The 27,890-nt window shown below is 41.2% G+C and overlaps 1 protein-coding gene across 1 annotated transcript in view; it reads right to left on the bottom strand.

Moving 5' to 3' along the window:
• Positions 1–27,890, bottom strand: part of ARHGAP35 (Rho GTPase activating protein 35) — a 115,750-nt gene that overhangs the window by 37,347 nt on the left and 50,513 nt on the right. The window contains 1 exon segment of the mRNA XM_037818892.1: positions 23,840–23,984. Coding sequence (XP_037674820.1) covers positions 23,840–23,984 — 145 coding nt within the window.

The raw sequence follows: 27,890 nt of genomic DNA on the forward strand, positions 1-27,890 counted from the left end.
CTTCTCTTTACGTAGACTAAAGAATGAAAGTCGAGGAAATCTCCACACTCACGACCTAAGGAAGTCACGACGTGTACTGTATTACCTGCAAGCTCACAAGTATTAGATTGGTCTGCCTTTACTCCTGCGGCACCCACTGCCTGATCACAGAGGAGACACCTTCCTCAAGCTTCTCAGCAGAGTGATACCCAGATGAGAAGATGGGTACCGAGGACAAAGATCTCACCGAAAGGCTAATGAAGTCACAGGGAGAACGAAATAGCCAGGGCTTATGGAGAGAAGGCAGAAAAGGGCCTCAGAACACAGCCTCCCCCCAAACCCTCAAGCCACTCCCTCAATAAGATCACATTTCCTTTAAATGACACAAAAGCAGCAGTTCCCAACCAATGGTAGTGAGGAAGTTCTCATCAACAGGCAAAAGTTAAGGACCACAAAAATGCTTTTCAGAGTGCTGAATTTGTTTAAAGGGCTCTATTTAGTTTAAAAAGGGCAGAATAAAGAAGACATCTACCCCCTCTCCTCTAGAGAATCATACAAAAGCAACCAGGAAAAGAAGAAGAGAAACATCACATCTTTGACAAAACCGGAGACAACTGTGACCCCAAACCCCAATATATGAGTAAGAACAGTCAAATACTGTAAAGGTCAAATAAGAGTATGGGAAAGCAATGAAAGAGAATGCCTGTTGTTAACAGATGTTGGACAAAGCATGCAATTCCATTTCTCAAAAGTAAATGCTTCGTATGTCTGCGTGGTATGTGAATATATCTCAATAAAATGAATATTAAAAATAACAGTAAATGCTTTATTCTAAGGGGCAAAACCAGCCATCCACTGTTTCAACAGTGGGAACCGGTCCAGAGATTGGCGACTGAGGCTTCCCCAGACCTGTCTGCCACGAGGAATCATACACAAGTTGAACGTGCAGGAAGGATCTGCCTGTGGGGTAGGGCGACAGAGAGAGGAGACAGCCGGGAGCAGCCCTCCAGCAATGACCCCGACGGCTGAGGAGGAGCAGGCTAGTAGCACTCATTCACACGTAGAATACTTAGGAAAACTCCTGCTGAGTCAGGTCCTGACCTCATTAGAATTTTCTACAAACTTGCTAGACTAGGAAGGAATCCCTTCATTCAAGGATGAATAATAATTTAAAAGGAACCAGCATAAGATCTCCTGAAAGACTACTGGCAAAAAAGGAAGATACAGGAAAAACAAATTGTAATGAACATCCATCAAAAAATGTTACCATGCAGCAAATAAAAATATATTCCCATGAATTAAAAAACGAAAACAAACAATGCAATTGTCTCTATAAAACAAAATATATAAACCTGAGATACAAGCACTTAGAAAAAGTTATAATGAGACAACAGAAGTAGACAAAACATCTGGGGGCAGCATTCAGAGAAGTGGAAGAGAAAAGAAAACCATTACAGAAGTAAAAACCACACAGAAAAGAAAAGGTTGCTGAAAAGCCACTTTCTGACATGTAGAACAGAAGGCAGGATAATGAGCAAATGAAATGGAAAGTAAAACAGTTGAAAACAACTAGAGAACTAGAAGAACAGATCTGGAAGATAAGCAGCTTCAGCTCCAACACGTAAAGAGTACAGAAGGAAGAACATGCTACTAATACCTCCAATTTAGAGAAATAAAGATGACTTGAATGTACAAATTAAAAGTGCTCATTATATTCCAGAAAAAAAACTTGATCTAGCTCAATTAATAAGATATATCATAGTAAACTTACTGAACTTAAAAAAAAAAAAAAAGACTGGGGCACTCAGGCAAAACACTGGCTGGCCTCAGATGTCTCCAATGCACAGTCTGAGCTAGAAGATAGGAGACCAATGGCTACAAAGTCTTCACAGAAAGAAAGGCTGATTCAATAATTTTATATCCAGCAAAACTGCCATTTGAACATAGAGACGATAAACATTTTTTAAGCATTCAGAAGGGAAAAAAATCTCTCCAGGGCAACCTCATTCATGAATATTGATGCAAACACTATTAGCATTCAGCAGCACACTTAAAAATAATATTCTATGACCTGTTTTTTCTTATTACTTTGTTTTGGTTTTGTTTGAAATGTTTTTTTTTTTTTAATTGTGTGTGCGGTTTTTGTTTTTTAATAAAGTTAAAAAAAATTAAAACAGAAACAAACAAACAAAAATATTCTATGATCAAGCAGGATTTACTCTTGGACTGCTAGGGTGGTTCAATAATAGGAAATCATTAATTTATTGCACTCCTAAATAGATCAGAAGAACAAAAATCATAATGATTGCTTCTTCATAAAAGCTCAAAGTACATGATATACTTTAACTCCACTCTTAATAAAAATAAACCAAAAAACTCTTAGTAAAAATGGATGGATGGATAAATAAGTTCTTAAAATGAAAAAGTATATTTATCTCATCCCCAAAGCCCACAAGGAACAAGATAAGAATATCTGCTATCACCGGCATTACTTAACATCATCCTGGAGGTACTAAGAGCCAATATAACTAGTTCAGAGGAAGAAAAAAATATCAGAGGAATAAGTATGGGGGAAAGGAGGAAAAATTACCATTATTTACAGATGTTATAAATTACCTAAAAAACCAAGAGGTAGAAGTTCTGTATCTTGAATGTGGTTATAGTTACATGACTACATACATTTGTCAAAACCCATTGAATGTACACCTAAAATTAGTGAATTTTATTGTAGGTAAATTACATCTCAATGAAACTGACTGAACAAAAACAAACAAAGAGAATCATTTGGAAAACTATTACAAACAATAAAAAAATTCAGTAGGAGGTCTGGATACAAAGTTAATAAGCAGAAATCGAAGGCCTTCACCTACATAGTCCCTTTAAAACACACATCCAAAGAAATGTGCAAGAGCTATAAAGAAAAATTTTAAATGCCACTGAGAGGCACAAAAGAAGACATAAGGATACTAATAGTGAAGGTATAATTTAATAGGATACCATTAGGATCGAAAAGGTTTATTTTTAAAACTAAACAGATTCTAAATTCATGTGGAAAAATAAAAAAGCAAGAAAAGCTATGAGAATTCTGAAATGGCTACCTATAAAGCTACAGTAATTAAAATAGTCATGTTCTGGAATATGGATAGATGGAGGGCCAGCTAGCTAGCTTGAGATGAGAGGGTTCAGAAATACACCCCAATGCATACAGAATTTGGTTTATGTTAAAAGGAGCTTTCTAATCAGTGTGGGGTGGATGCAGCATGCAGTTTAATGGTGTTACAACTGAATAGCCTTCTTAAAAAATAATGTCATTGCGCCTTCCACAAAATAAATTTTGGATAAAGATAGAGCCATAAATACTGGAAGAAACTATACACGACTTTAAAAAATAATCTTGGAGTCGGATAACCCTTTCTAAATATATCTAAAGCCCAGAAGCCAAAAAAAACTGGAAAATTCAACTGCAATAACAAACAAAAGAATAAATTCTATACAGAAGATTATAAACAAAGTAAAATAATAACCTAGGATAGAGTACCTGCAAATTATTAGTAAAACACAAGAATCGTTACAAAGTTTCATAGTTTGCAAAACATTTTCATGTGTCTCTCTTTTGATCTCCAGTATCAGCCATCACGTAGCATAGCTCCATTTTGCATTGAAGAAATTAAGGTAAGAGAGACTGACTGACTTCGGCTCCTGCCTCTGGGTTCTCCTAGTCTTCTTCCCTCCATCTATGTCTATATCTGCTCCTCCCTTCGTAAGTCCTCACTCCTAAGGACAGGGACCAGTCACTCATCATCTTCCGGTCTGAGGATGCTCATTAAACATCCTCATTACGTGAACGAAAGATCCAGAACCCAAATTCAGGTGTTCTGATGCCTGTATCGATCACTTTGCCTTCATACCAAAATAGTTACTAAGCCTAATTTCACAAATTTAAAGTTCAGAGAAAGTTAATTTGGATGACCAAATTGTCTAGGTCACACATTCAATGATTTAAATCACACTTTTTAGTTGGAGGATCGTGCTATTTGAATAGCAGTGTTAGAAGGTCTGCTTTGAGAAAAGCTAAAAATCATTTGTAATTAGTATGTAGAGAGCTGTAAAACAAGTGTCTCAGAAAAATGGTTAAATCTAGAAGGAATATATCTATAAATATTTTGTTTCTTTGTCTGCACCAATACTCTTAACTGCTTTGCTGATTAAGGTTCATTTTATTTATTTTTCTTCATATCTTTCAAGAGGAAAAGAGTAACAACACAGCAATTTCCTTTTTTTTTTTTTTTTAAAGAAAACCATTTTTTTTTTAATGGTTTAAGGGATTCCCATGTAATCTTGCTTCTATTATTTCAATGCCTGGTAAGTCCTTCCTTTCAAAGCTCACTCTGAAGATAGAAATTTCTTACCCAAAATACAGGAAATATGAAACAGTGATGTTCAGATTACGAAGGTACTACCAGCCTCACATGCTGAGAAGGCTGTTGAATGGCTAGCCCTGTGTGGGCAAGAGATGACACCTCTGAGGCTCTAGCCCTCATGGTGAGGATGAAATAAAATCATGCTTATGAAGAGCTTAGGACTGTGCCTCCTAAATGCTAATTATCTTCATCATTAGTGTTACTAAAACAGCTACAGTCACAGTCTTCCCATCCGATGATGTGCACCTCTGCCCATTTTAATGTTTTCTAAGCACAGCTAACTGGTCATTAATACTTGTGCTTACTGTCCTGCCCCACAAGCCCTCCCTCCCAGATCAGCTGTTACTGCATGGGTGAGGGATCACAGATTTAAGGGACTTAGAACGAAGAACTGTCATATTTACTTATTTCCATATTAGCCATGTTAACATATTTTTACCTTATTTTTCCTTGTCTAGTCTTAGTGATATCAAAACAACAACAAAAACAACCTACATTTCTCAAGTCCACTCCTAACAGAACTAGGCTCACGGCTATCAAGGGCTCAGAATAATTTTGAATTTCCCCAGATTTGGGGTCCTCTACTCCCTTCGAGGGTTACAGAGGAATGTGTGCCCTCCATAGAGAGCCCAGCCCAGGAGATTAAATACTTCATCAGAGATTAAGTTACTGCAGAAAAACACTCTCTTGCTGCCACAGCTCAAATGTTGGCTCCTGACAAGCACAACAGAAGAAAGAGTTTTCTGTGTGGCTTCTGAAACACAAAAAATAGACCATAAAACAGAAACAGTGATTGTAGTTCCAGTTATCAGGAGCTTTGGACTACGTACTAAAAAGTTCTTGTTTCAACCAAATTGCAGCTTACGTGAAAAGATAAATTGGGTGAGTTTTGTTTTTTTTTTTTTTTTTTAAACTGCTGGGAGGTCACCAAACTTACAGAGCTAAAAGACTGCAGCCAAGAGTGAATGAATGCAAACTGGGGTGAAATAACAAGGTCTTGTACCATCTCTGTTTGAAAAAGGGGGTTTCAATTGTCTGATACCCCAGTCATCTCACATTTCAAACAAATAAACCACCTGGAGCCAGGTGCTATACAAAGAATGAGCTTATCTTTTTAGACCAGGATTCTCAAGTGGTTTTCTTCCACATCTTCTTCTGCCAGTGTGAGTCCTTCTGACGTTCTGTTGCCTCAATTCCTTTTCCTGCTGACCCAGTTGCTCTGCCTTGGTCATGTGAAAGCAAAGATCCCTGATGGAGGTCTCTGGAGAGCAAGATCCCATGGGGATGCATAAAGGAAGAAAGGATCGGCCCCTGCCTTAAGAATCCCACAGTCCAGTAAGGGTAACAGGCAGGTAAACAAATAATCTCAGCACAAGGGGGAAGGTGCTCTAACAGAGGCAGGCACCGAGTGTGAAGCTTCAGGAAGAGTGGGGATTTGTCAGGTGCCAGGGGAGATGACAGAGAAGAGCAAAACACAGAGGCATGGAATAGTCTGAGAGGTCTAAAGTGAGGACAAGCTTGGAAAGGCACGCTGCAGCCAGGAACTTACCCATCTGTTTTTTTCTTGCATTCTCCCCACTTGGCCTCAGACCCAGGCTGCCTCCCATGCTGAGGTGCTTCACTCCATCCTTTAAGGTCTAAACTCAGGGTGAACCTCTGCCAGCAATGGAGGGGACTAGGCATACACCCAGAGAGAAGAGCAGAATGCAGGAAGAATTGTGGAAAGGCAACTAGATCAAGAACACTCAGATCCTCAAAGTCCAAGGTTAATCTCCACACAGAGGCCACAGTTATTTTGTTTAAACAAAGGTCAAATCTCTCAGCGCCCTCCCAACGCCTTCCTGCCTTGCCCAGAGTGAAAGCCAGGACCCTACCAGGAAAGCTCCAGCCTCAGGACTTTTGCGTGTGCTGTTCCGTCTGCAAGGTTCTTCCCTGCTGGTCCTAATCAAAGGTCGCTCTTCCCCACCCTCCCTATCTAACACTCTTAACTCTCCACCCCAGACATTTCACATCCCACTTCATTTTTTTGCCTCCTGACCATAAATCACTAAGATACTGTATTCATTAATGTCTCTCTCTCCCCCACTAGACTGCAATGAACACTGCACAAGGCAAGAGGATTTTCGTCTGTTTTATTGTATCACCAGCACCCTGAAGAGTACACAGCACATAGGATAGGTAGGTGCTCAATATATGCTTGCTGAATGAATGAAAAAAGGACAGTATGTTCACTTTTCTAGGCTTTCTGATCCTCAGGTACTTTGGAAATAAACAGAGAAATAATTGCACAAAGGGCTACTTTTTAAAGTAGTTAAGTAAAATGCAGGTGAGGATAGCTCTGTGGGAATAAAGAATCTTGAGTCTTATTACAGGCCCAGTAAGCAGAGAGAAGATCTAAAAGAACATGAGATGAAGATCTCTGAATTAAGGAGTAAACATCTAAATTATGGTTCAAACCCAACCCAAGAAATAATCAGACGACAAGCATGCAAAACTGAAAATTTCACAACAAAATAACAATGGCTCCCACCTTCTGAGTGTTTATGTGCCAGGCCAAGAATCTCACAGGCATAAACTCATTTAATCCTCACAGATCTTCTAAAGTGGTATTATCATTAGCTATATTTTACAGGGAAAAACAAAAGGCTCAGAGGAGTGAAGTGGTGGAGCCAAGAAAAGAAGCAGAGCTGGGATTTTAAACCAAGTATGTGTAAGTCCAGAGTCCAGTTCATACCCGCTCTGCTCTGCTGCCCTTCAGAGCTCAGAATGGGGAGCACTGACTGTGAGCTCCACAGCCTGGAGGGAGGGAAGCCTGGGCTGGACCCACTTGAACAGATGCCTCTGTACTGGGGAGAGGAACAAGGCCCAGAAGGCAAGGAGGGACTGGAGAACACGGCTGCAGCAAGCACAATGCCGGATGAGGGTGGAAGATGCAGCTGAGATCGCAGCAGTAACAGCAGCCGCAGCGGCAAATGCCAACTGATGACTCACAACCTGCAGGGACTGTTATAAGGGCCATACTGAGTCATCACAATGACTCAAAGTACTATCGTCACCTCCATCTTACAGTTAAGGAAGCTAAGGCACAGAGAAGTTAAAAACGTGTTCATAAGCAGCAGAGCCAAGACCTGAATCCAGGCAGTCTGGTTCCAGGTTCATCCTGGAACAAAGATTATTCAACAGTAAGAAAGTAAAGGAAAAACATATACAGTATGAATGTGCACATGCGCGCAGCCCCCAAGGGCATGTGGCAAAAGCTCTCACTTGGCTTCTCTGCGGCCAGGCCCAGTTCGTAACAAAGTGGCCCTCTGCACTTCCCATCCCCACCCCCAGCTTCATCTGCCATGGAGGCGCTTGTTGTGAGGTTGTCCCCCAAAGGCCTCTGATCTAATGGCAAGTGTTTTTCCCTGAAGATGCTGTCTTCAATTAGTGGTGAAACTTAAGTCTGCCACACGGAAAGCACTCTCCTCATTTACGCAGGCAAAGAAGTTAAATGAGGAGGAAGGTTGCAACTGTAAGTATTCTGTCAAAGGCCATTTTGATCTAGGGCTTCCATCTGCAGAAGGGGCCAAGGGCCACCTGTGACTGCAAATGATGCAGACAAGCTCTGCAAGAGCCTGAAGCCAGGATGCAGGGCGTAGAGCCCACCCTGAGGACATGCTGGGGCTAAGACGCTCCCGTCCTGACTCTGCCTTATCCCTTCTCCCCTTACAAACTGTAAGCAGGGCTGAACCTGTTCTTTTGGGGTCTCACTTGTAGGTGTCAATAAGAACACCTACTTGTCTGTGCTATAAATAGCCAAAATTTAATCAGAGAGCAATGTTCTCAGTGGTCCCCCAAGAAGAAAACACGGGGTTATCAAGATCTGGGCTAACCACAGTCTCAAGTCAAAACCACAGAGAAAGGCACGGCAGAAAGAAAAGCTACACGACGAGGTGCTGGAGCTCGAGCAAGGCACACTCGGCAAGTGGAAGGATCTAGCTGCTGAAAGAACGTGGGAAATAGCTCTGAGTATCCATAATCACCCTGGCCAGAACCACCCCTCACTCCTCATAGATTAAAAAAACAAAAACAAAAACCACAAAGCCGTTAATAGCCAGCCTACAGATTCCCTTACTGTCTTAGATACCAGCTCCACAGATTATTACCCCTTCAGGGACTGATATGTGCCTCAAGACATCTTTTATTTATTTATTTATTTATTTTAATCTTCATTTTATTGAGATATATTCACATACCACGCAGTCATACAAAACAAATCGTACTTTCGATTGTTTACAGTACCATAACACAGTGGTACATTCATCACCCAAATCAATCCCTGACACCTTCATTAGCACACACACACAAAAATAACAAGAATAATAATTAGAGTGAAAAAGAGCAATTGAAGTGAAAAAGAACACTGGGTACCTTTGTCTGTTTGTTTCCTTCCCCTATTTTTCTACTCATCCATCCATAAACTAGACAAAGGGGAGTGTGGTCCTTACGGCTTTCCCAATCCCATTGTCACCCCTCATAAGCTACATTTTTATACAACTGTCTTCGAGATTCATGGGTTCTGGGTTGCAGTTTGATAGTTTCAGGTATCCACCACCAGCTACCCCAATTCTTTAGAACCTAAAAAGGGTTGTCTAAAGTGTGCGTAAGAGTGCCCACCAGAGTGACCTCTCGGCTCCTTTTGGAATCTCTCTGCCACTGAAGCTTATTTCATTTCCTTTCACATCCCCCTTTTGGTCAAGAAGATGTTCTCCGTCCCACGATGCCAGGTCTACATTCCTCCCCGGAAGTCGTATTCCACGTTGCCAGGGAGATTCACTCCCCTGGGTGTCTGATCCCACGTAGGGGGGAGGGCAGTGATTTCACCTTTCAAGTTGGCTTAGCTAGAGAGACAGGGCCACATCTGAGCAACAAAGAGGCATTCGGGAGGAGGCTCTTAGGCACAACCATAGGGAGGCCTAGCCTCTCCTTTGCAGCAACCGTCAAGACATCTTTTAAATCATCATGTTCAACATGCTAAAATGAATGGTTAAGAACTGCCTCATTCCCAGGTATATACCTTACACAAATGCAAATATATGTGCGCTAAAATGCACACCAAGAATGTTCACAGCAGTGCCCTTCATGACAGCCCCAATCCGGAAAGTCCCAAATGTCCATCAAGGGTACAACGGCAGCAGGGGTGAATTCACAGAGTCTAGTGAGGATGAGTCTCACAAACATAGTGCTGAGGAACAGAAGCCGAAGTCACACACACACACACACACACGTGAAGCCACCAAACCCAAAAACGTGCATGGGGCATGATTCCATTTCTAAAGTCCAAAAGCAGGCAAACCAATTTTACACTGTGGGAATCCAGGACAGCAGTTGTCCTTGGTGAGGGGACGGTCTTGGGAGCCGGCCACCTTCTGTTTCTTACCTGGGTACTGTCTACACAGATGTGTTCAGCTGGTGAATATTCACTGAGCTGTTCTTGGGGTGGGGGTGGGGGTGGCACTTTTCTGAACATATACTATTCTTCAATAAAAAGTTTTTAAAAACTGCCTACAGACATTGTCCAATTACACCCACTGCTGTTTTGGGGAAATGTTCTGTTTAGTCTTCCAGAACCACAAGGAGCCAGTGACAGGGGCCACCAAAACAAGAGTGAATACGAACTGAGTGATTACTATGTGCTAGGCCCTAAACCGAGAACATTACAACAGCAACAGCATTTCACTTAATTTTCAAAAACTCCCTTTGAAAGAGATGCTATTATTCCCAATGGGAAGGAACAGGAAAACGAGGCTCTGAGGCCAACAGCGGGCTGCCTCCTCCTCCTCAGTCAAGTCAGATTGCTGGGTGGGACCCCAATGCTCAGGTCCTTAGCTCTTGGCTACTGAGTGGGAACGGGGTTCATGTTATAAACACAGAAGTGGCATAAGGCCCCCAAACACTTTCCTTTTTCCAACACTGGCTTTTTTGTTGAGTGTCTGGACAAGTGTCTTATAAAATGTATCACATTCTGCATTTGTTTGATTGTTTCCTTATGAGAAGATTCAGAATGAAATATTTTTGGCAAGGAGACACTGTCTGATCATTTTGTTAAGGTGATAACACCCAGATCTCTCCATTACAAAGGAACACTTCTCTCTTTGTAATGAGAAGTTAACATGTTGATACTTTGAGACCATGTAAATACCATGTTCCCCAAATCCTTTCCCCACTGACTTTTTTTTTTCTTCAGTTCTGTACAATCATCTTTATTGAGGCATCTGCAATCAAAATACAGGCTATTTCTAATATTTAGCTCAACCCCCAAACATTTTCTTGTGTCCCTCACAATCAATTCTTCTTGCTACCCCCAGCTTCTAGGCAACCACTGACCTGCTTTCTGTCTTTATAGTCTAGTTTGCATTTTTCCAGAGCTTTATATAAATGGAACCATAGTTTATAGTCTTTTGTGTCTGGCTCTATCACTCAGCATAATTATTTTGAGATTCAACCACGTTGTTGCTTCTATCACTAATTCATTCCTTTTTATCACTGAGGAGCATTTTTTGTAGCTGTACCACAGTTTGTTTATTCATTCACCTGTGGATGGACATTTGGGTTGTTTCCAGTTTTGGTTCTCATGAACAAAGCTGCTAGAGTACAAGTGTTTGAACATATGTTTTCATTTCTTCTGGGCAAATACCTATAAGTGGAATGGCAAGCGTATGTTTAACTTTTTAATATACTGCCAAACAGTTTTCCAAAGTAATTATACAATATTACATTTCCATCAGCAGTGTCTGAGAGTTCTAACTGCTTCATATCTTCACCAACACTTGATATGTCAGACTTTTTATTTCCCAATGATTTTTACATGCAAAAATATTCCTTGCCTGAACTAATTATGCATCTGTGTGATTGTGTTTATTTCTCCCACTCCCAGACATCATGAGGAAACTTTAGGTCCACAAAGAACCTAGCATACAGGCGCTTAATTAATGCTTAAGATAAACAGTCAATAAATATCCATTGAATGAATGAAATTTGACACACACACACACACACACACACACACACACACACACACACACACACGATGCTAAGCTAAAGATTTTTAGCTCTATTAATGGTTTCAGAAAGTTTCTGCCTTCCTGAAACCACCTGGTCCTGCTATCCTGGATTTCCCCACCAAACCTAGATGAGAGGTGAAGCTTGACCTGATTGTGCCACACATCAAGGAGCAGTTCTCCTGGTAGGCAGACAAAAAAAGTATAGCTTGCATTACACAGCCTTTGCTAAGTGCAGCCACCAAAGCCCCAAGGCAAGTTTGTGTGACTCAATTCCAGGCCCTCCAGCAAAGGATTTTCTAAAATAAACCTAAACTTCAGCTGTACTCCTGTTTCTGGTTTTGTTACCAGGCTTGGTGCAACATTCCTCCCAAGACAGTAGGGAAAGGAAAGGCAGATGCGCCCCTGCTCTCCAGCCAGGATAGCTCTGCATTTAACGGACACAGAGGTCCTCAGGATTGAGATATACTCTAACCCTCTTCCATGGACCAGTTTCCCACCACATCTGGTTTCTTAGAGCAACAAAACAATCTCTTGTGAAACGAGATCACATATGTCAAGTGTCCGGTACAATGTCTAGACCACGGCAAGCACTCAGCAGGTATGAAATGTTATTTGTTTCTGAACAACATCTGTTGTCAGGAATGCAACACTCAGGAGAGTGTGCACACAGGAAGACACAATCCAATGGTCAGCCAGGCCTTTCTCACTGTAGTAATTGAGCTTTGGATGAAAAGCTATAAACTGCAAGAAACAGGCAACAGGAGAGAGAACATGACAGCAACCCTTCTTTAGAGTTATTATTTTAAACAGCTGTCAGGATGACTGACTCCAGTGAGGTATTCATTCCATAGGGACTAACTGAAATTAAGATGTACCAACAGAATTGTGGCCTACCGGTTATTTATACAGTAGGTCTAAATACATTATAATTCAAGATATGAAACAGGTGACTTCTGCCCAAATGAAACTGCTTTTCTCTGGGAACAATTCCTTTTCTCTGCCCCTGCAGGATTCAGTAGAGGGGCTGGGGGCTGGTCACCTCTACAGTTAAGCAAACCAATTAAGAAAAGGACTAGCTGGATGGGAAATCATTTTTGCTTGTCACCCTGCCCCTTCCCGCTGCCAAAAGAAAAGGGTTAAAAATCAGAGAGTGAGTGAGGAGATTTGGTCTGACCCATTATTCAAAGAAACCATGCTTAGAGAAAGCTAGTTTTAGTCACATGGCTGACAAGTGACACTGAGGAGGAGCTGGGGGCTGGAGAATACATGAAACACAGCCGAGGGGAGCAGGGCACTAGGCACCCAGCCTTCAGGATGCCGAGACCTGCTGGGATGGGAGGGGTGACACCTGAAGCTCTGTCAATGGCGTCATTTCTAGGCTGTAGGACAAGGAAACTTTACCAAACTGTGAAAAGCCTGACTCAAATCTGGCCCAGAGAGCCAGAATTTAAAAACCTTAATTTGGGGACCACAGTAGGTATAAAGATAGTGTACTTTATCCCAAGAAATTATTCTCAGGAGGACTGTGAATAGGCTCCAAAATAACTCATCACCCCCACTCTGGCAAGAACTGAATATTTCTACTTCTCACCATGCATGAGCGAGTTCAGATAACCTTGGCCGATGTTCTCGTTCCTTACGAAGCCACACTGCTATAGAAGACGGGCAGTGACTCTGCTGCCCAGACCAATTTTCCACATAAATGAAAACTGGAAAAGGAAGCATTGTAGCCAAAAGTCTGAGGGTGTCTGACCCCCAGCCCCCAATACCCTGCTCTCGGGGGTAACTTCAGGGCAGGTGCGGGAGGGGCATGTCCTTGCAGGGCCTGCCCATGAAACCGGAGCTGAGAATGAAAAGCTAATAGCCTATTAGCAGCGCAAGCACAGAGGCTGTCCCCAGGCGTGGGATGGGCTAAAAGCATCTGCAGATCAATCTGAAAGCTGTTCTACCCACTGGCTATTGCTTGAACACATTCCAATTTTAGGAAACAGGAAATGAGGGCAATGAGCTTGTCAGAAAGCCCGGGAAAAAGAACAGGGGCAAACCAAAACCAACCTCTATCTACAATGTTATGGAGCTAACCCAAGAAGGAAAAATATGAGAGAGGAGCCTTGGTAATAGGCATCAGCAGAGACAAACTTTAGGGCGAGAGGGCAACAATTTCCTTGTGACCTGTGTTTGGGGGTTTGTTGGCAATTAACACACAGACTAAGGGGAGGGGAGGAGAGGGGAGCACGGCAGTCACAGGAACTCGCCCTGTGCCACCTCCGAATCAGGCAGCTGGCTGCCATCAACCTCTCTCCCCTCACTCCCAGAGATGGCTCTCTTCCACCAACTCTTGCAGCTCTCATCTCATATAAGAAATTATTTAAAATGCAATTGTTTGAAGACAGAATTAAAAAGATGATGCCCAAGATACACAGTGTTAAGTCTGTTACTGTTTTTAAAGCAAGCTGTAGACAATGTTGTATACCATCCCATGTTTTTAAACGTTTTGGGGGGCTAGCGTTAGCAGGAAACATAATTCAACTATTCCTAGAGGTTATTTCTTGAGATTGGGATTATAAGGGACTTTCACTTTCTGTTATACATATCTATAATGATTCATTTCTTTGCAGTGAGCAGGTATATTACCTTTGTAATAGGAAAAAAAAAAACCTTCAAGGTGAAAGGACGGTTCAAGTTGTCCCAATTTATTAATGGTTATCCCACTCTTCTCTCCCCCCTTCTATTAAGTTTCCATGCTTTTGTTTTTCTTTGTTTTCTATACCACAAATGTCTATGATAAGAGGAGGGCAGGTACCAAAGGATATCCTAAGGCATAGAAAACTGAAGGGGTGCTGGATTTCTTTCCACCACCACCTGCAGAAGGGCTGACTCCCAAAAGTACCACTCTCACAAGTGATAAAGCAATACCATATCTGCCAGGGCAAGCCTCCAACTGTCAAGGTATATGAAACCAACACACAAAAAGGGAAACAATGAATTTTTGACTTGTGAACTGCTTAACAGTCCTGGCAAACAAGTTGCATGTGGAATATCATCTCTAGTCAATGAGGAATGACCCCCTAAACCACTCTATGTGTGGTCATGTGGCAATTTCTACCTTGAGAGAGGGGTGGGGGGGACAGGATGGGGAGCTCAGGTGGCAGAAGAGGCTTTTCCTAAGAAAAGTACAAGTTGAAGGTACATCAATCAGAGCTGGGGAAAAGAGCAATCCTTACTTCACTCAATCATTCAATAAATTCTTTAGAGCCCCTTAGGCCCAAGTCCCAGTTGTGCCCTGTCTGGCAGGGGGAGGCAGAAATTGTCTGCCTTTCTGGCATCAGCCCTCTGCTTAGGCAGGAGCCACCCTCTGCCCTCCCCTGTCCTAGTAGGAGTCGGCCACCTCACTTGCACATGTATTTCTTGGGTGCAAAACTGTGCTGACGCGGGCTCTGCTTGTGCCAACGCTGGCAGGGCGCTCCTGCAGCCGTGGTATTTGCTGTGCCCTGACAGAGCACTGTGGTGCTGGGAGGATGAGGAAGTCCACACAGCACACTACATACAGAGGACACTCTGCGAGACAAGAAGGAAATAAAAGACACAGAATTGCTCTGTTGCTCTGGACTAAGGGGCAATAACTGAATGAAGCATGACTCTTGAATGGATCCCAGAACTAAAAAAACTCAGCTATAAAGGCCAGTTAGGAGGGTCTCCGGGCTGGGGCCTCAAGGCACCACGGGCCACTTTCAGAGGGTTTAATATCCACAGAGTCAAGCGAGAGAGCAAGCAAGTGCGGCAAAATGTTAACCATTCGTGAATACCAGGGGGTTACACTACTCTTTCAAATTTTCAATAGGATTTACCATTTTCAAATTTAAAAGATGGGGGAAAAGAAAAAAAAAATCACGGATATTTACACTTTACAGTAAGTGAACTAGAGGCAAGGCTAACTTTAATGACCAGCAATACACACATCTATGTAAACAATATGAATTATGTAAAATCTGAATTAAAATAAAAACATATACACAGATGCAGAGAAATAAGACCATACAGAATTATATAAAATAATTAACAGTGGATTTCACTAGGTAGATGATGAATGAATCTTTAAATTCTTTTTCAGTTTTTGCTTTTTGTTGAATTTCTACAATAAACATGTTTTAATTTTATAAACAGAGAAAGAGATCTTTTAGGAAACAGGGTAAGAGCACACAAAGACATCACCTCCACCCCCACCCCCACTGCCCAGACTGTTTTTTTTTTCCTGAAATTCTATAAAAGTACAAACTCATGTACCGAGGAAAAGTATATGGGGGGAGAAAAAAAGGAAAGGGAGACTAACAAGAAAACAGTGGAATTAAGGTACTGCAGGTTGAAATCTATCCATTATCCATTCAATCAATATTTAATGTACACTGTATGCCAGGCTCTAGAGAGACCAGAACACAGGATCCTGTTCTCAGGAAGCTGAAATTTGGTTGAGAAGCACTACCAGAGAAACTACAAAATGCAATTGTTGGGGGTTGTAGGGACGGAGTCCTGAAGAATGAGGACAAGTTCCAGAGGCAAGGAGTGGAGTGCTGGGCACATGTCAAACAATATGAAGGGCACAGACAAAGGCAGAGAAACATACAGAAACTCTACTAGGTCTATGTCCCTGTAATATATTGTTTGTATTCCTGTAAAACAGTTCTACAATTAATGCTTGAAGTACTATAAACCAGAAAGGAAGGGAGGGAGGGAGGGAGGGAAAGGAAAAAAAAAAGAGCAAGTAAGGCAGACAAATGGCGGAACAGTACTTCATACAGAAGGAAGGAGCGAAGTGTGGCCTCCAGCTGGTAGGCAAAGAGGGAGCAATATGAGGTCTTCCAGGAGGGACAGAAAAGGGGGGGTGATGGCAGGCAGTGGGAATATAGTGGAGGGGACAGAGCCAAGAGATGATGAATATCTGACGGAACTTGGAAACTGATCAGATGAGACAGACAACTCTCCAGCTCCAAGTTTTTTAGCAACAGGGGTAGAGAGTGGTGCTATTTAACAGAGTTTTAGAATGTAAGGAAGCAGAATCTTGGCAGTGGCTGGAGGTGAACTGGGAACAGGGTTAAGTGGTCCTCATACCTGAAAGTATTCACAAATAGAAGAGCAAGGAGAGATCTAATTTCAATCACTGGATGTAAACAAGCTAATCACACTGACTGGAAACTTAAGAGTTAGAGAAGCAAGGAGAGCAGGGCAGGCCAAACCCACTGCCTCACTCATGCAAGGAGGCCATTTACAAATGGCTCCCTCAGAAAAGGGAAAGCTCTTCCTGACAGAAAAACACCAGCTAATAGAGGCCAAGGGAATTAGGGAGTTAGAAAAACTATAGCTATCACTGTTTCAGCCAAGAATCATGAATGGATACCAAAACTAATGGGCAACAGTATTAGGAGAAACTGGATACTTACACAGTCTCAAAGCATCACCCTATAAAATCCTCATTCATTACAAAGGGGAAAAGAGTAACTTTACAGTGGAGAAGCCTGGCAGATACCACTTTCATCAAGTGATCCATGTGAACACCTTCAGGGATGAAAGAATCGACATGGCGTGCCCCTGCCCCGACATACCGAGGACACAGCATCAGTCCCCGCTGTTTCTGCCAGAAGTGCAATCTGAATCTAACCATGAGGAAACATCAAAGAACCCAAGTGGAGGAACATCTACAAAATAACTGCTCTGTACTCTTAAAAAATATGAAGGCCATGAGAGACAGACAGGCTGGTGAACTGTTTCAGATTAAAGGACAGTAAAGATACCTGACAACTAAATGTGACACGTAATTTGGGATTAACTCCTGAGACAAGTGATGAAATGTAAATGTCTACAGATTAGACTATAGACTGGAGCTATAGATCAGTATTGAATCAAGGTTTACTTCCTAATTTTGATAAGCGGACTGCGGTTATTTGATGAATGGTTTTAGGAAATACACACTGAAGGACTTATAAATAAAGGCACATTATAAGTACAACTTTCAAACATTTCAGGAAAAAGATACATATATAGAGAGTCATAAAACAAATGTGATAAAATGTTAATATTCAGGGGATCTGAGAACTTTTGTAACTTTCTATTTGTTACAATCTTCAATTTTTGTAGCTTTTTTGTAAATATGAAATTATGTCAAAATAAGCAATTTAAGAGAAAGGCCTCCTACAGGTGAAATGACACAAACTAGCTCCCTAGAGTGTTGGGTAAACAAGAATGAGAGGCTTCAACCACCCAAATTTGCTTCATGCAGATTTCCTCCTTGCCAAGGAAAGGTGCCAGGAAGAAAGTGATATAAAACCATTGTCAGAAAGATACAAAGGAATGATGTTCTGATACATTACACAACATGAATGAACCTTGAAAACATTACGCCAAGTGAAATGAGTCAGACACAAAAAGCCACAGTGTATGATTATATGAAATACCCAGGACAGGCAAACTCATACAGACAGAAAGTAGATTAGCAACCAGTTACCAGACGTTGGGGAGGGGAGGAATAGGGAGTTATTGTTTAATGGGTGCAGAATTTATTTTGGGTGGCAAAAAGTTTTTGAATGGTTAATAGTGATTGTGCTAGTTTGGATATATTATGCCCCACCAAAAGCCATATTCTTTGATGCAATCTTGTGGGGGCAGATGTATTAGTGTTGATTAGATTGGAATCCTTGGAGTGTTTCCATGGAGATGTGACTCAATCAACTGTGAGTGAAATGTTTGACTGGATAATTTCCATGGAGGTGTTACCCCGCCCATTCAGGCTGGGTGTTAATTGGATCACTGGAGTTGTATAAAGGAGTTCACAGACAGAAGGACCTCAGAGCAACTGAGAGTGATTTTGAAGAGGAGCTGCAGCTAAGAGAGGACAAAATGCCCCAAGAGCAACATTTTGGAGAATACCATTTTGAAATGCCACCTGGGAGCAAGCAGAAGCCACTTAAGTGCCTTCCCAGCTAACAGAGGTTTTCTGGATGCTGTTGGCCATTCTCCAGCAAAGGTACCCAACTGCTGATGCCTTACCTTGGACCTTTATGGCCTTCAGACTGTAACTTTGTAACCAAATAACCCCCCTCGAAAAAAGCCAATCCATTTCTGGTGTTTTGCAAAACAGCAGCATTAGTATATCGGAACAGTGATGATAGCACAACACTGCAAATGTAATTAATGCTAAAGAATTGTACACTTAAAAACTGGTTACAAGGAGGATTGTGGGAAGTGGGCAGAGTAGGAAGTTCCAGGGATCAGTCCCTCCACCGAAACAACTACTGCACTGGCAGGAACAGTCTGAATCAACTATTTGAACTTTGAAGTCCAGGGGAATACGGTGCAGCATCTAAGGAAGAGGGGGAGGAAGAGGCTGGTCAAGTGTGGTATATAAAAACTGCACCCTCCTGCAGTGGCCACCATCTCCCATCCTCCAACTGTGTGGCAGACAGAAGTGGGGACTGTAGCCTGGCTCCTGGTCCTCCAAAATCCAGAGGAGTGTGGTGAGATTTCTTATTACAGCTTTTGATAAGTGACTTCAGATTGCTGGGGGGCTGGCTCTGAGGGCAGCTACTATTCTAAACCCCCTCAAGGCAAAAGCAGCAGGGAGTCCTAAAGAGACAGTACCTATTTCCCCCACCCCACCCCCCTTTATTCTCTTTCCATTCCCCAATTGGGAAAGTCACAAATTGACAACTTCAGCCCTCAACAATGACAACAATAAAAATCTATCAACCCCACAGAGGTGGAAAAACCAGATCCCAGAGTTATTACAATATAATACTAACAACGTCCAGTTCTGAACAAAAAATTAGAAAACACACAAAGAAACAGGAAAGTTTGAACCCCTCACAAGAAAAAAAAGAATGTGCTATAAACCATCCCTGAGGAAGCTCATACTTTAAAACTATTAGTCAAAGACTTTAAATCAACTATCTTAAATATGTTCAATGGGCTAAAGTAATCCATATACAAAGAACTAAAGCAAATTAGGAAAACACCTGAACAAAATAAAGAGGCGGGTAAAAAGTACAAAAAGGAAACCAAACAAATTTTGGAGCTGCAAAGTATAGTAATTGACATGAAAAATTCATTAGATGGATTTGATAGCTGATTTGAACAGGAAGAAGAAAGGATCAGTAAACTGGAAGACAAGGCAACTGAAATTAACTAGTGTGAGGAGCAGAAAAAAAAAATAATGAAGAAAAATACCAAACAGAGTTTGAGGGACCTGTGGGACACCATCAAGCCTAATAACATTTGTATCAGTGGAGTCCCACCAGGGTAAGAGAGAGAAAGGGGCAGAAAAAGTATTTGGAGAAATAAATGGGCAGAAACTTCCCCAATCTGATGAAATACATGAATCTATGCAACCAGGAAGCACAACAAATTCCAAGCAGAATAGACTTTAAGATTTCTAAACCAAAACATTTTACAGGGAAACTGTCAAAATCCAAATACAAAGAGAATTTTGAAAGCAGCAAGAGAGAAGTGACTTGTCACATCCAAGGGATCCCCAATAAGATTAACAGCGGATTTCTCATCAGAAACCACTGAGGTCAGAAGACAGTGGGATGGCAAACTTAAAGTCCTTAAAGAAAAAAACTGTTTAAAGAAGAATTCTATATCTGTTAAAATTATCTTTCAAAAATGAAGGAGAAATTAAGACATTTGCAAACAAAAGCTGAGAGAGTTCATTACCAGAAAACCTACCCTGCAGGAAATGCTAAAGTCCTTTAGGCTGGAATAAAAGAATACTAGACAGTAATTTGAAGACATAAAAGAAATAAAGAATATTGGATTGGTAAGGGTAAGTAGATAGGTAAATATAAAATCCTGTATTATGTACTTTTGGTTTGTAACTGCCCCCCCCCGCAAACAACTTAAAAGACAAATGTGTAAAATATCATTTTAAATCTATGTTAATGGGTATATAATGTATAAAGATGTAATCTGAGACAGTAACAGTATAAATGGGGAGGGACAAAGTAGCGAGTAGGGAATTTATATACAGCAGTACCTCGGTACTCGACAGCTTTGAAACTTGTCAAATTTGGTACTTTACGCACTTTGACGCAAAAATTTTGTCCCAGTACTCATTGTTTGGCACCCGACGTGCAAGCTAGAACTTGTCGGTGTCAGTTGCCTTGTGAGTTGCTACCCTTTTCAGCCAAAACAAAGGGTCACATGTTAGTCATGCAGCTCTTGCCCTGTGTATATCCCTTGAGGTCTTGTCTTAGCTTCTATGGTCATTTTATATATTTTTGCACTTTTTTCCTCATCACAGGTCCTAAGAAAATGAGCAGTGTTAGCGCTGAGCAGAAAAGAAAATTACTTCGCACCGCCATTGAGCAAAAAAAAAAAAAAAGAAAGAAAGAATAGGCAAAAAAAGAGAGCAATATTCACATTACTTACTGTTCTTGCCAGGGAATACAGTATGCCTAGAATAACGGTCTCCACCATCAAGAATCAAGTTGCAAAAGGAGTTAAAGCAGTAACAAAGCAGTGTTCCCAAACACTAAAGGAAGTTGAGAAGCTGTTATTCATTTGGGCAAATGAGAAGTTAGCAGGTGACAGTGTACTGGAAGCCATGATATGTGAAAAAACAAAAGCATGACATGCCCATCTTTTGAAAAACAAACTGGGACCAAGTGATGAGAGTGGTGAAATTTTTAAGGCCAGCCACAGCAGGTTCGACAATTTTAAAAAGAGGACCAGCAACCATAGTGTTGTGAGGCATGCGAGGCAGTGAATGCTAATAAAAAGGCTGCTGATGAATTCATCAATGAATTTCAAGCCTACGTAGAGGCTGAGGGTGAACTACAGAAGGAGTGGCAGCAAGAGGTGGCTGAAGAGATTTCTTCAAGTGTGGAGGAGATAGACAAGGGAGGACGACCCCAGTTCCTTGATAAAAGAAATGTGTGCAAAATGGGCAAAAATTCAAAACTTTGCAGAGAAGCACTATCCGGACAAAACTCGGACAATCAGAAATGTGAATTTATTGAATGACCAAAGAAATTCACATTTTCGAGAAATTCTGAAAAGAAGACAGCAGCAGTCCTCTTTGGATAAGTTTTTAGTGAAGGTGACAAAGAGTGTGTCAGAGCCTGTGGTGCAAGTTGAAAAAAAGGCAGAAAAGAGAAGTGCAAGTGCCCAATGTTCTATCGGAGGGGGACTCTCCTTCAAAGCAACACTCCATATAACCTCTCCTGCTCACACTTTCCTCCCATCATCCCATTAGGCCACGGACTCCTCTCAGTACAGGTAAAGTGAAGTTTTCATTTTACTTAATCCAACTATTTATGAATTTTTAGGTTTATTTCTCATGTCAAGTAATGATATACAGCCATATTCTTTTACATATTCCCTAAAAAATGTGCATTGTTTTTGGTTTGGGGACGCATTAAACTTATTTACATTATTCCTTATAGGAAAAATTTATTTAGTACTCATTGTGCCCCCTGGATCCAGTTGACAATGAGTAACGAGGTACCATTGTACTACTGAAACTACGGTTGGTAGTAGTCGAACTAGGTCGTTATCAGTTTAAGAGCATATAAAGAACTCCTACAATTCAACAACAAAAAGACAGACAACCAATTAAAATATGGGCTAAGGATGTAAATAGATACTTCATAATAGAAGATATTGAAATGGCCAATAAGTATATGAAAACATGTTCAACATCATTAGCCATTAAAGAAATAAAAATTAAAACTACAATGAGATACCACTTTGTACCTACTAGGATGACCATTAAAAAAAATTAATAAAAAGTATTGGTGAGAATGTGGAGAAATTAGAACCCTCATACACTGCTGGTGGGAATGTAAAATGGGGAAGCCACTGTGGAAAACTAGTTTGGCAGTTCCTCAGAAAGTTAAACACAGTCTTACCATATGACCCAGCAATTCCACTCCTAGATATATATCCCAAAAGAACTGAAAGCAGGGACTCAGATATCTTTACACCAGTGTTCACTGCAGTATTAGTCACAATAGCTAAAAGGTAGAAGCAACCGAAGTGTCCATCAACAGATAAATGGATCAAGAAAATGTGGTATATCCATGCAATGGAATATTATTTAGCTATAAAAACTGAGGTGCTGTTACATGCTACAACACAGACGAACCTTGAATCATGTTGCATGAAATAAGCCAGACACAAAAGGACAAATACTCTATGTTCTGCTTACATGAAATACTTAGAAAAATAAATTCACAGAGACAGAAAGAATAGTAGTGGAATGGGAAGCTATTGCTAAATGTATATGAGTTTTGGTTTGGGATGAAGAAAAAAGCCTGGAAATAGATAGGGGTGAAATTACAGTTTTGTCAATGTACTTAATGTCAAAGAACTGTCCACTTAGCATGCTTCGACTTGAAACCTATCTTCCCCATTTTGGCACATCCTAAAACACTGTCACTCACTTTTCATGTGATGCTGCTGAAATTATTAGCAAAGCCTGGTAACCTGTCCACACCAGGCGATACTTAACATCATCACCAACAATGCGAGAACTGGAAAGAATACAAAAGGAAGCTGTAATCCCTGCCTAGGTTTCAAAAGATTTGAACCTCATATACTATCAATACCAAAGAATCCACATTACCATGGGCCTGCTATACCATCTATACCACCTTCTCCTCAAAGCTCATCGGCTTTGAAAGCATCTAGGTGCTTTCAATAATGGAAAATAATGGCAAGAAACTGGAAGCTACAATGGGTTTCAAAATGTAAAATGCTGTCATTTTAACAACAATGAGGAAAATTTTAAGACAGTCTGCCTTTGTGATAATACCGAGTTGTCAACGGAGCTGAAATTTAGGTGCATAACCAGACAGTATCCCAGCACCCTAGTTGTTTTTTTACCCTCGAAAAAAATCCCATCGATAAATGACTCTCAGACACCTGATCAATGGCCAAGGGCACTGATAGTCACAACTACTCACCCATTTTATTAACAAGTATTTATTATGTGTTCAGTGTAGTACTGAGGACATAATGATAAGTAAAATTCTTTCCCGGCCCTCAAGGAGCATTTAGACTTGCAGGGGACACAGACAAACAGGCAACGTATAAACCATGTGCTGCAGGCTGTTGACAAGGTGCTGTGGGAACACAGGGAAGGGACCGAAACCAGCAACAACTGCAGCACTGACAACGGAATGTCCCGCACCCTGAAAGGTCTAAAAAATCCTGCGTGGCAACTTCAAAACTGTGTGAAAATGGAGGATCCTCAAGTCTGACAGCTGTCAGGACTGCTCTGCTCTTCAGAAAGCAGTGCACACTAAATGCGAGCTGATTCCTGCATCTCTAGATGGATTAATACTCTAGAAAATATCCGGCAGACATTAAGAACTAGAATCTGCTATAAGGTAACACTCTTACCTGTGGCTTCAATGTACTCTATACATCTTTCAATAAAAACAGGGATAGGTTTCTCTGGAGTCACGACAGTTGTTAATGGCACCCCAAAATAGTTACTCTCCCAAGTTGCCTTAGTGATGGATGGCCGGGGTTTAGGCTTTGGTTTCTGTCCAGAAAAGAGAAAAGAAAGCACAAAAACAAAGTGAGTATCAACATGCAACTTAAACATCAGTAAGGATTCCAGAAGGGAACCCACAGTGAGGCAGAAACTGCTGGAAAGATTTCAAGCAGGATAAACAGACCTACTTGCTTTCATCTCATTAATTTTGTGTTTTCTAGTCTCCAAATACCACTCAAGAATGCTGGAAAGTTGCCACAAAGTCACACCTTGAGTGTGAGACTGCATTATTAGAACAAAGGTGTTTATAAGAAGCAGGCTATACTTCTTTAATAACAATGAGGCGACTACCCATATCCTTTATCAGGGATGCACTGCAGAGTAAACAGGAAGTTTTTCAAATGTCCCATACAGATAACAGATGTCATACACCCAAAGGTGGCTAAAAATCTTACAAAGAAAAAAGATGAAATCAAAAACTAATAATCCTCATTCCAGAAAAGAGAGAGAGAGAATGCATTCTGGTAGTGCTGATAGCGCCAAATGAGAATTCTCTTTGAGACATTTGCTGGGGGTTAATCCCCAAAGGCTTCCCCATTTAGGAAAAGGTAAAGCCAGCTCATGAAACAGGACAAATAACGACACAACTAGTAAGCAACAGTGCTAGGATTCAAACCCGGGAGGGTCTGTCTCCAAAGACCATGCTCACAAACAGTATAAATATTAAGATATTCTGTTCTAAAAGTATTCAACTCTTTTATTTTGAAGATCACATGGGAAGAAATGCTCTGAACAAATTATAGACTTCCTAGAGCCACAAGAAATACTTTTGCTTTTTGTTAAAATATACACTAAAGAGAAGAGTAACCAAAAGGGATTGAGGGAAATGGCCTCAAGTTTATCTCCAGCAATTTAGTTTCCAAGTTGATGAGACCAATTGGGAAGGGCAGAGTTTGAAATCTGAATAGCCTATAAACTTAAAATATTTAAGGATCTTTGCATAAAATCCACTGACGGGGACAACTAACTAGCTACCAGATCAACTAACTAGCCTCCTTATCCTGCCCATCCTTGTCCCTTCTGGTACCCCTTTATGGGGACAAATCACTTCCTGTTTAGTCTGAGATTTTTTGAGGACTTCCTGAACAAACAAGAGGCAACAAAAGAAGAGTTGAGAGAATAAGATGTCCACTAAAGAAGGGGCAAGTTAATTTCTCTTTCACAGCAGCCAAAGCTGCTGGATGACATTACCTAAATGACAAACCAAAGACAAAAACAATCCCTTCTCTCTACAGCCTGCTAACTGCTTCAGTACAGAGAACTCTGCACAATAAACGGATCCTTGGATCCCAGAGAACTAAGCCCCCAACAAAGCCTGTCCCTGCTCACTGTGATGCAGGCTCTGATAAAACCAGTGAGGGCCCCTCAGGTGGTGGGGTGTGACTGCGCTGCTGTCAGCTCCCCTTAGAGTCTGCACAAAGCAAAGAGACTCAGGCTTTTTCCCAGAGAAGTAAGGAAGAGCAAATGAATGGCTGACCATGTACCTTTACACAAAATAACTGAACCTCTCTGGACTCTAGCCATCTCCTACTTTTATAAAATACAACATAAAGAATTTAAATGTTGAAATCAGACAGACCTGGGTTTGAATTCTGACTGACAAGTTCTATGACCATGGTCAAGTAACTTGGCCTGAGTCCTGCATCCTTCATCTCAGCAGGGATGGCACCTTCCTCACAAGGAGGTTTGGAGGGTGAAATTATGGGCTATCTGGGGAGGCCTCAGTGCCCAGTACACGGCTGTTCAGTAAATGTAAGCTCTCATTATGGAAAAGACAGGGGCTGAGTGCTTCTATCGTTACTCATTGCTGCAACCAAAGACCAAAGCCTTAAAACAATGAGGCAAGCAATTAAAATTTCATCCTGTTTAAACAGTTAGCTAAGGAATCTGAATAAACAAAGAACACCATCTGTATTTAAGCTACATTCTTCCATCTTTTATCATTCAAGTTTTTTAGCAATCCCAATCCAGCAGAATTTGCCTGTCAAAATTAACATTAACAACATTATTGTTCTTCAATAAACTGAGAATTCCAAGTAAACTGTTGTTAAGGAATAAAATAGAGAACTGGAAGGATAAAGTGCAAGGGGGCTATTTCTAATTACGATACAGCCTTTTAACCACAATTCTTGCCAATGGACAACAAATTTTAATCTTGTACTTCTACCCTTCTCGGTACTAGAATAAGACAGTATAGGAAAATTCTAGCAATCTAAATTAGCCAGAAAATTGTGCCTCCATCAGTTAATACCCACTAGGCACCAGACAGCTTACTAAATTCTTTATATGCATTATCTCACTCCATAACAAATCTGTGGGTGTAGGTGTTAAGAACGATTTTATAGATGAAGAAGCTGAGTCCTAGAAAAATTCAATAACTTGCCCACATCAGGTGTGCCTGACCCCAGTCTCTGTGCTCTGAACCACCTGAGTTCATTGCATCTTCCTGAAAGTTCTTGGGATAGGCAGAATGAATAAATGGGTAATTAAATAAATGAAAAAAAAGAACTCCGATAATCTGGAGGACTTCTAAAGGTAAAAGAGACCCACCCCATACAATACCAGCTGTCTTTAACTGGAAAAGGGAAGACTGGAGCACTATGACAGCTATTTTCAAGTAACTAGAGGGTTTACCTTACTTAGAAGAGAGTAGCCTTAATTTGTATGGCTCCAAAGCATCATGTTGGGAGATGTAAGAAGATGACCAAGATAATTTTGGCCAATATACAGGAAAAACTTCAAAACAAAACAAAAACCATGGCTGTTTAAAAAGGAAGGGGCTGTTGTGTAAGTATTTCAAAGCAGAGGCTGCAACCTACCTGCCACACTTATTGTCAAGGGAATTCTGCCTTTGGGTAGAAGGCTACATTAAACAAGTGCTCCTATCCCTTTCATCTCCAAGATTCCAAGATCTAGTTCAGCCCTTCGATTTACAAATGAGGAAATGAAGAGCAAGCTTTTGCAATAGCAGCAATCCTCCTTGCTGAATGACATGGATAAAATCTCTCTCCCTCTCCCTCCCTCCCTCCCTCCCGCTTTCTCTCTCTCTCTCTCCCCTCCCTTTCTTCCTCTTTCCCTCTCAAGATTTAAACAAACTTTGGTTTACAGAATGTCAAAATACCTCTGAAATAAATGAAGGCTCTCTAGGGTATCACAAAATTGGGCAGGAAATTCTTGCACAACTAATTCTAAATCTTCCTAGTAAGGAAATCAGAGTTTGTTATGAATGCCAAGAGTTGGGCCAGATGTCTGCTGTAACAACCAATATATCAAGCATCGGAAGGATTACTGAGCACATTTCAGATGGAAATGTCATTCTCCTGAGTGGCCTGCCAGATGTCTCATTTCCCCAGAGTGTGTCACTCATTAGGGAGTCATTGGAACCACTCTCAGCAGGTCCTTGGAGGGGAGAAAGTGACACCATCCCAACATCCATCTCCCTTTGGGGGCACTCACTTAGCAGGCAATTGAAAAAACCCCTAGCCAGAGCTTTGAGGACAATCTACATATTTGTACCTCAAAGTTTAGTCTGACTGGGTCCAAAATGAAAACACTAGTGATGCTCAGGAGTGGCTAAGGGCTGGACACCGTGCTGGGTATTCTACACAACTACCTGAACCTCACAACCACCTGGCAAGGTCAGAGCTATGAATCCACACTTTACAGAGAAGACCGAGGCTCAGAAAGATTCTACCCAGAACAGAGAGATGTGATTCAGAGGCCTGCAATCCCACACATCAAAACCCCATGCTCTTTCCCACACACAAGCCATCTCCATGATGACAAAGCACTGCCACCAACAAAGTAATGGGCCAGCTAGAGTCACCTTGTCCTTTTTGATAGAGGTTTTTTGAATAAATAACATAATCCATTGTTCTTTACCTCCTGCTTTAC

The sequence above is a fragment of the Choloepus didactylus genome, chromosome 27, assembly GCF_015220235.1.
Source record: "Choloepus didactylus isolate mChoDid1 chromosome 27, mChoDid1.pri, whole genome shotgun sequence".
In the NCBI taxonomy this organism is placed as follows: Eukaryota; Metazoa; Chordata; class Mammalia; order Pilosa; family Megalonychidae; genus Choloepus; species Choloepus didactylus.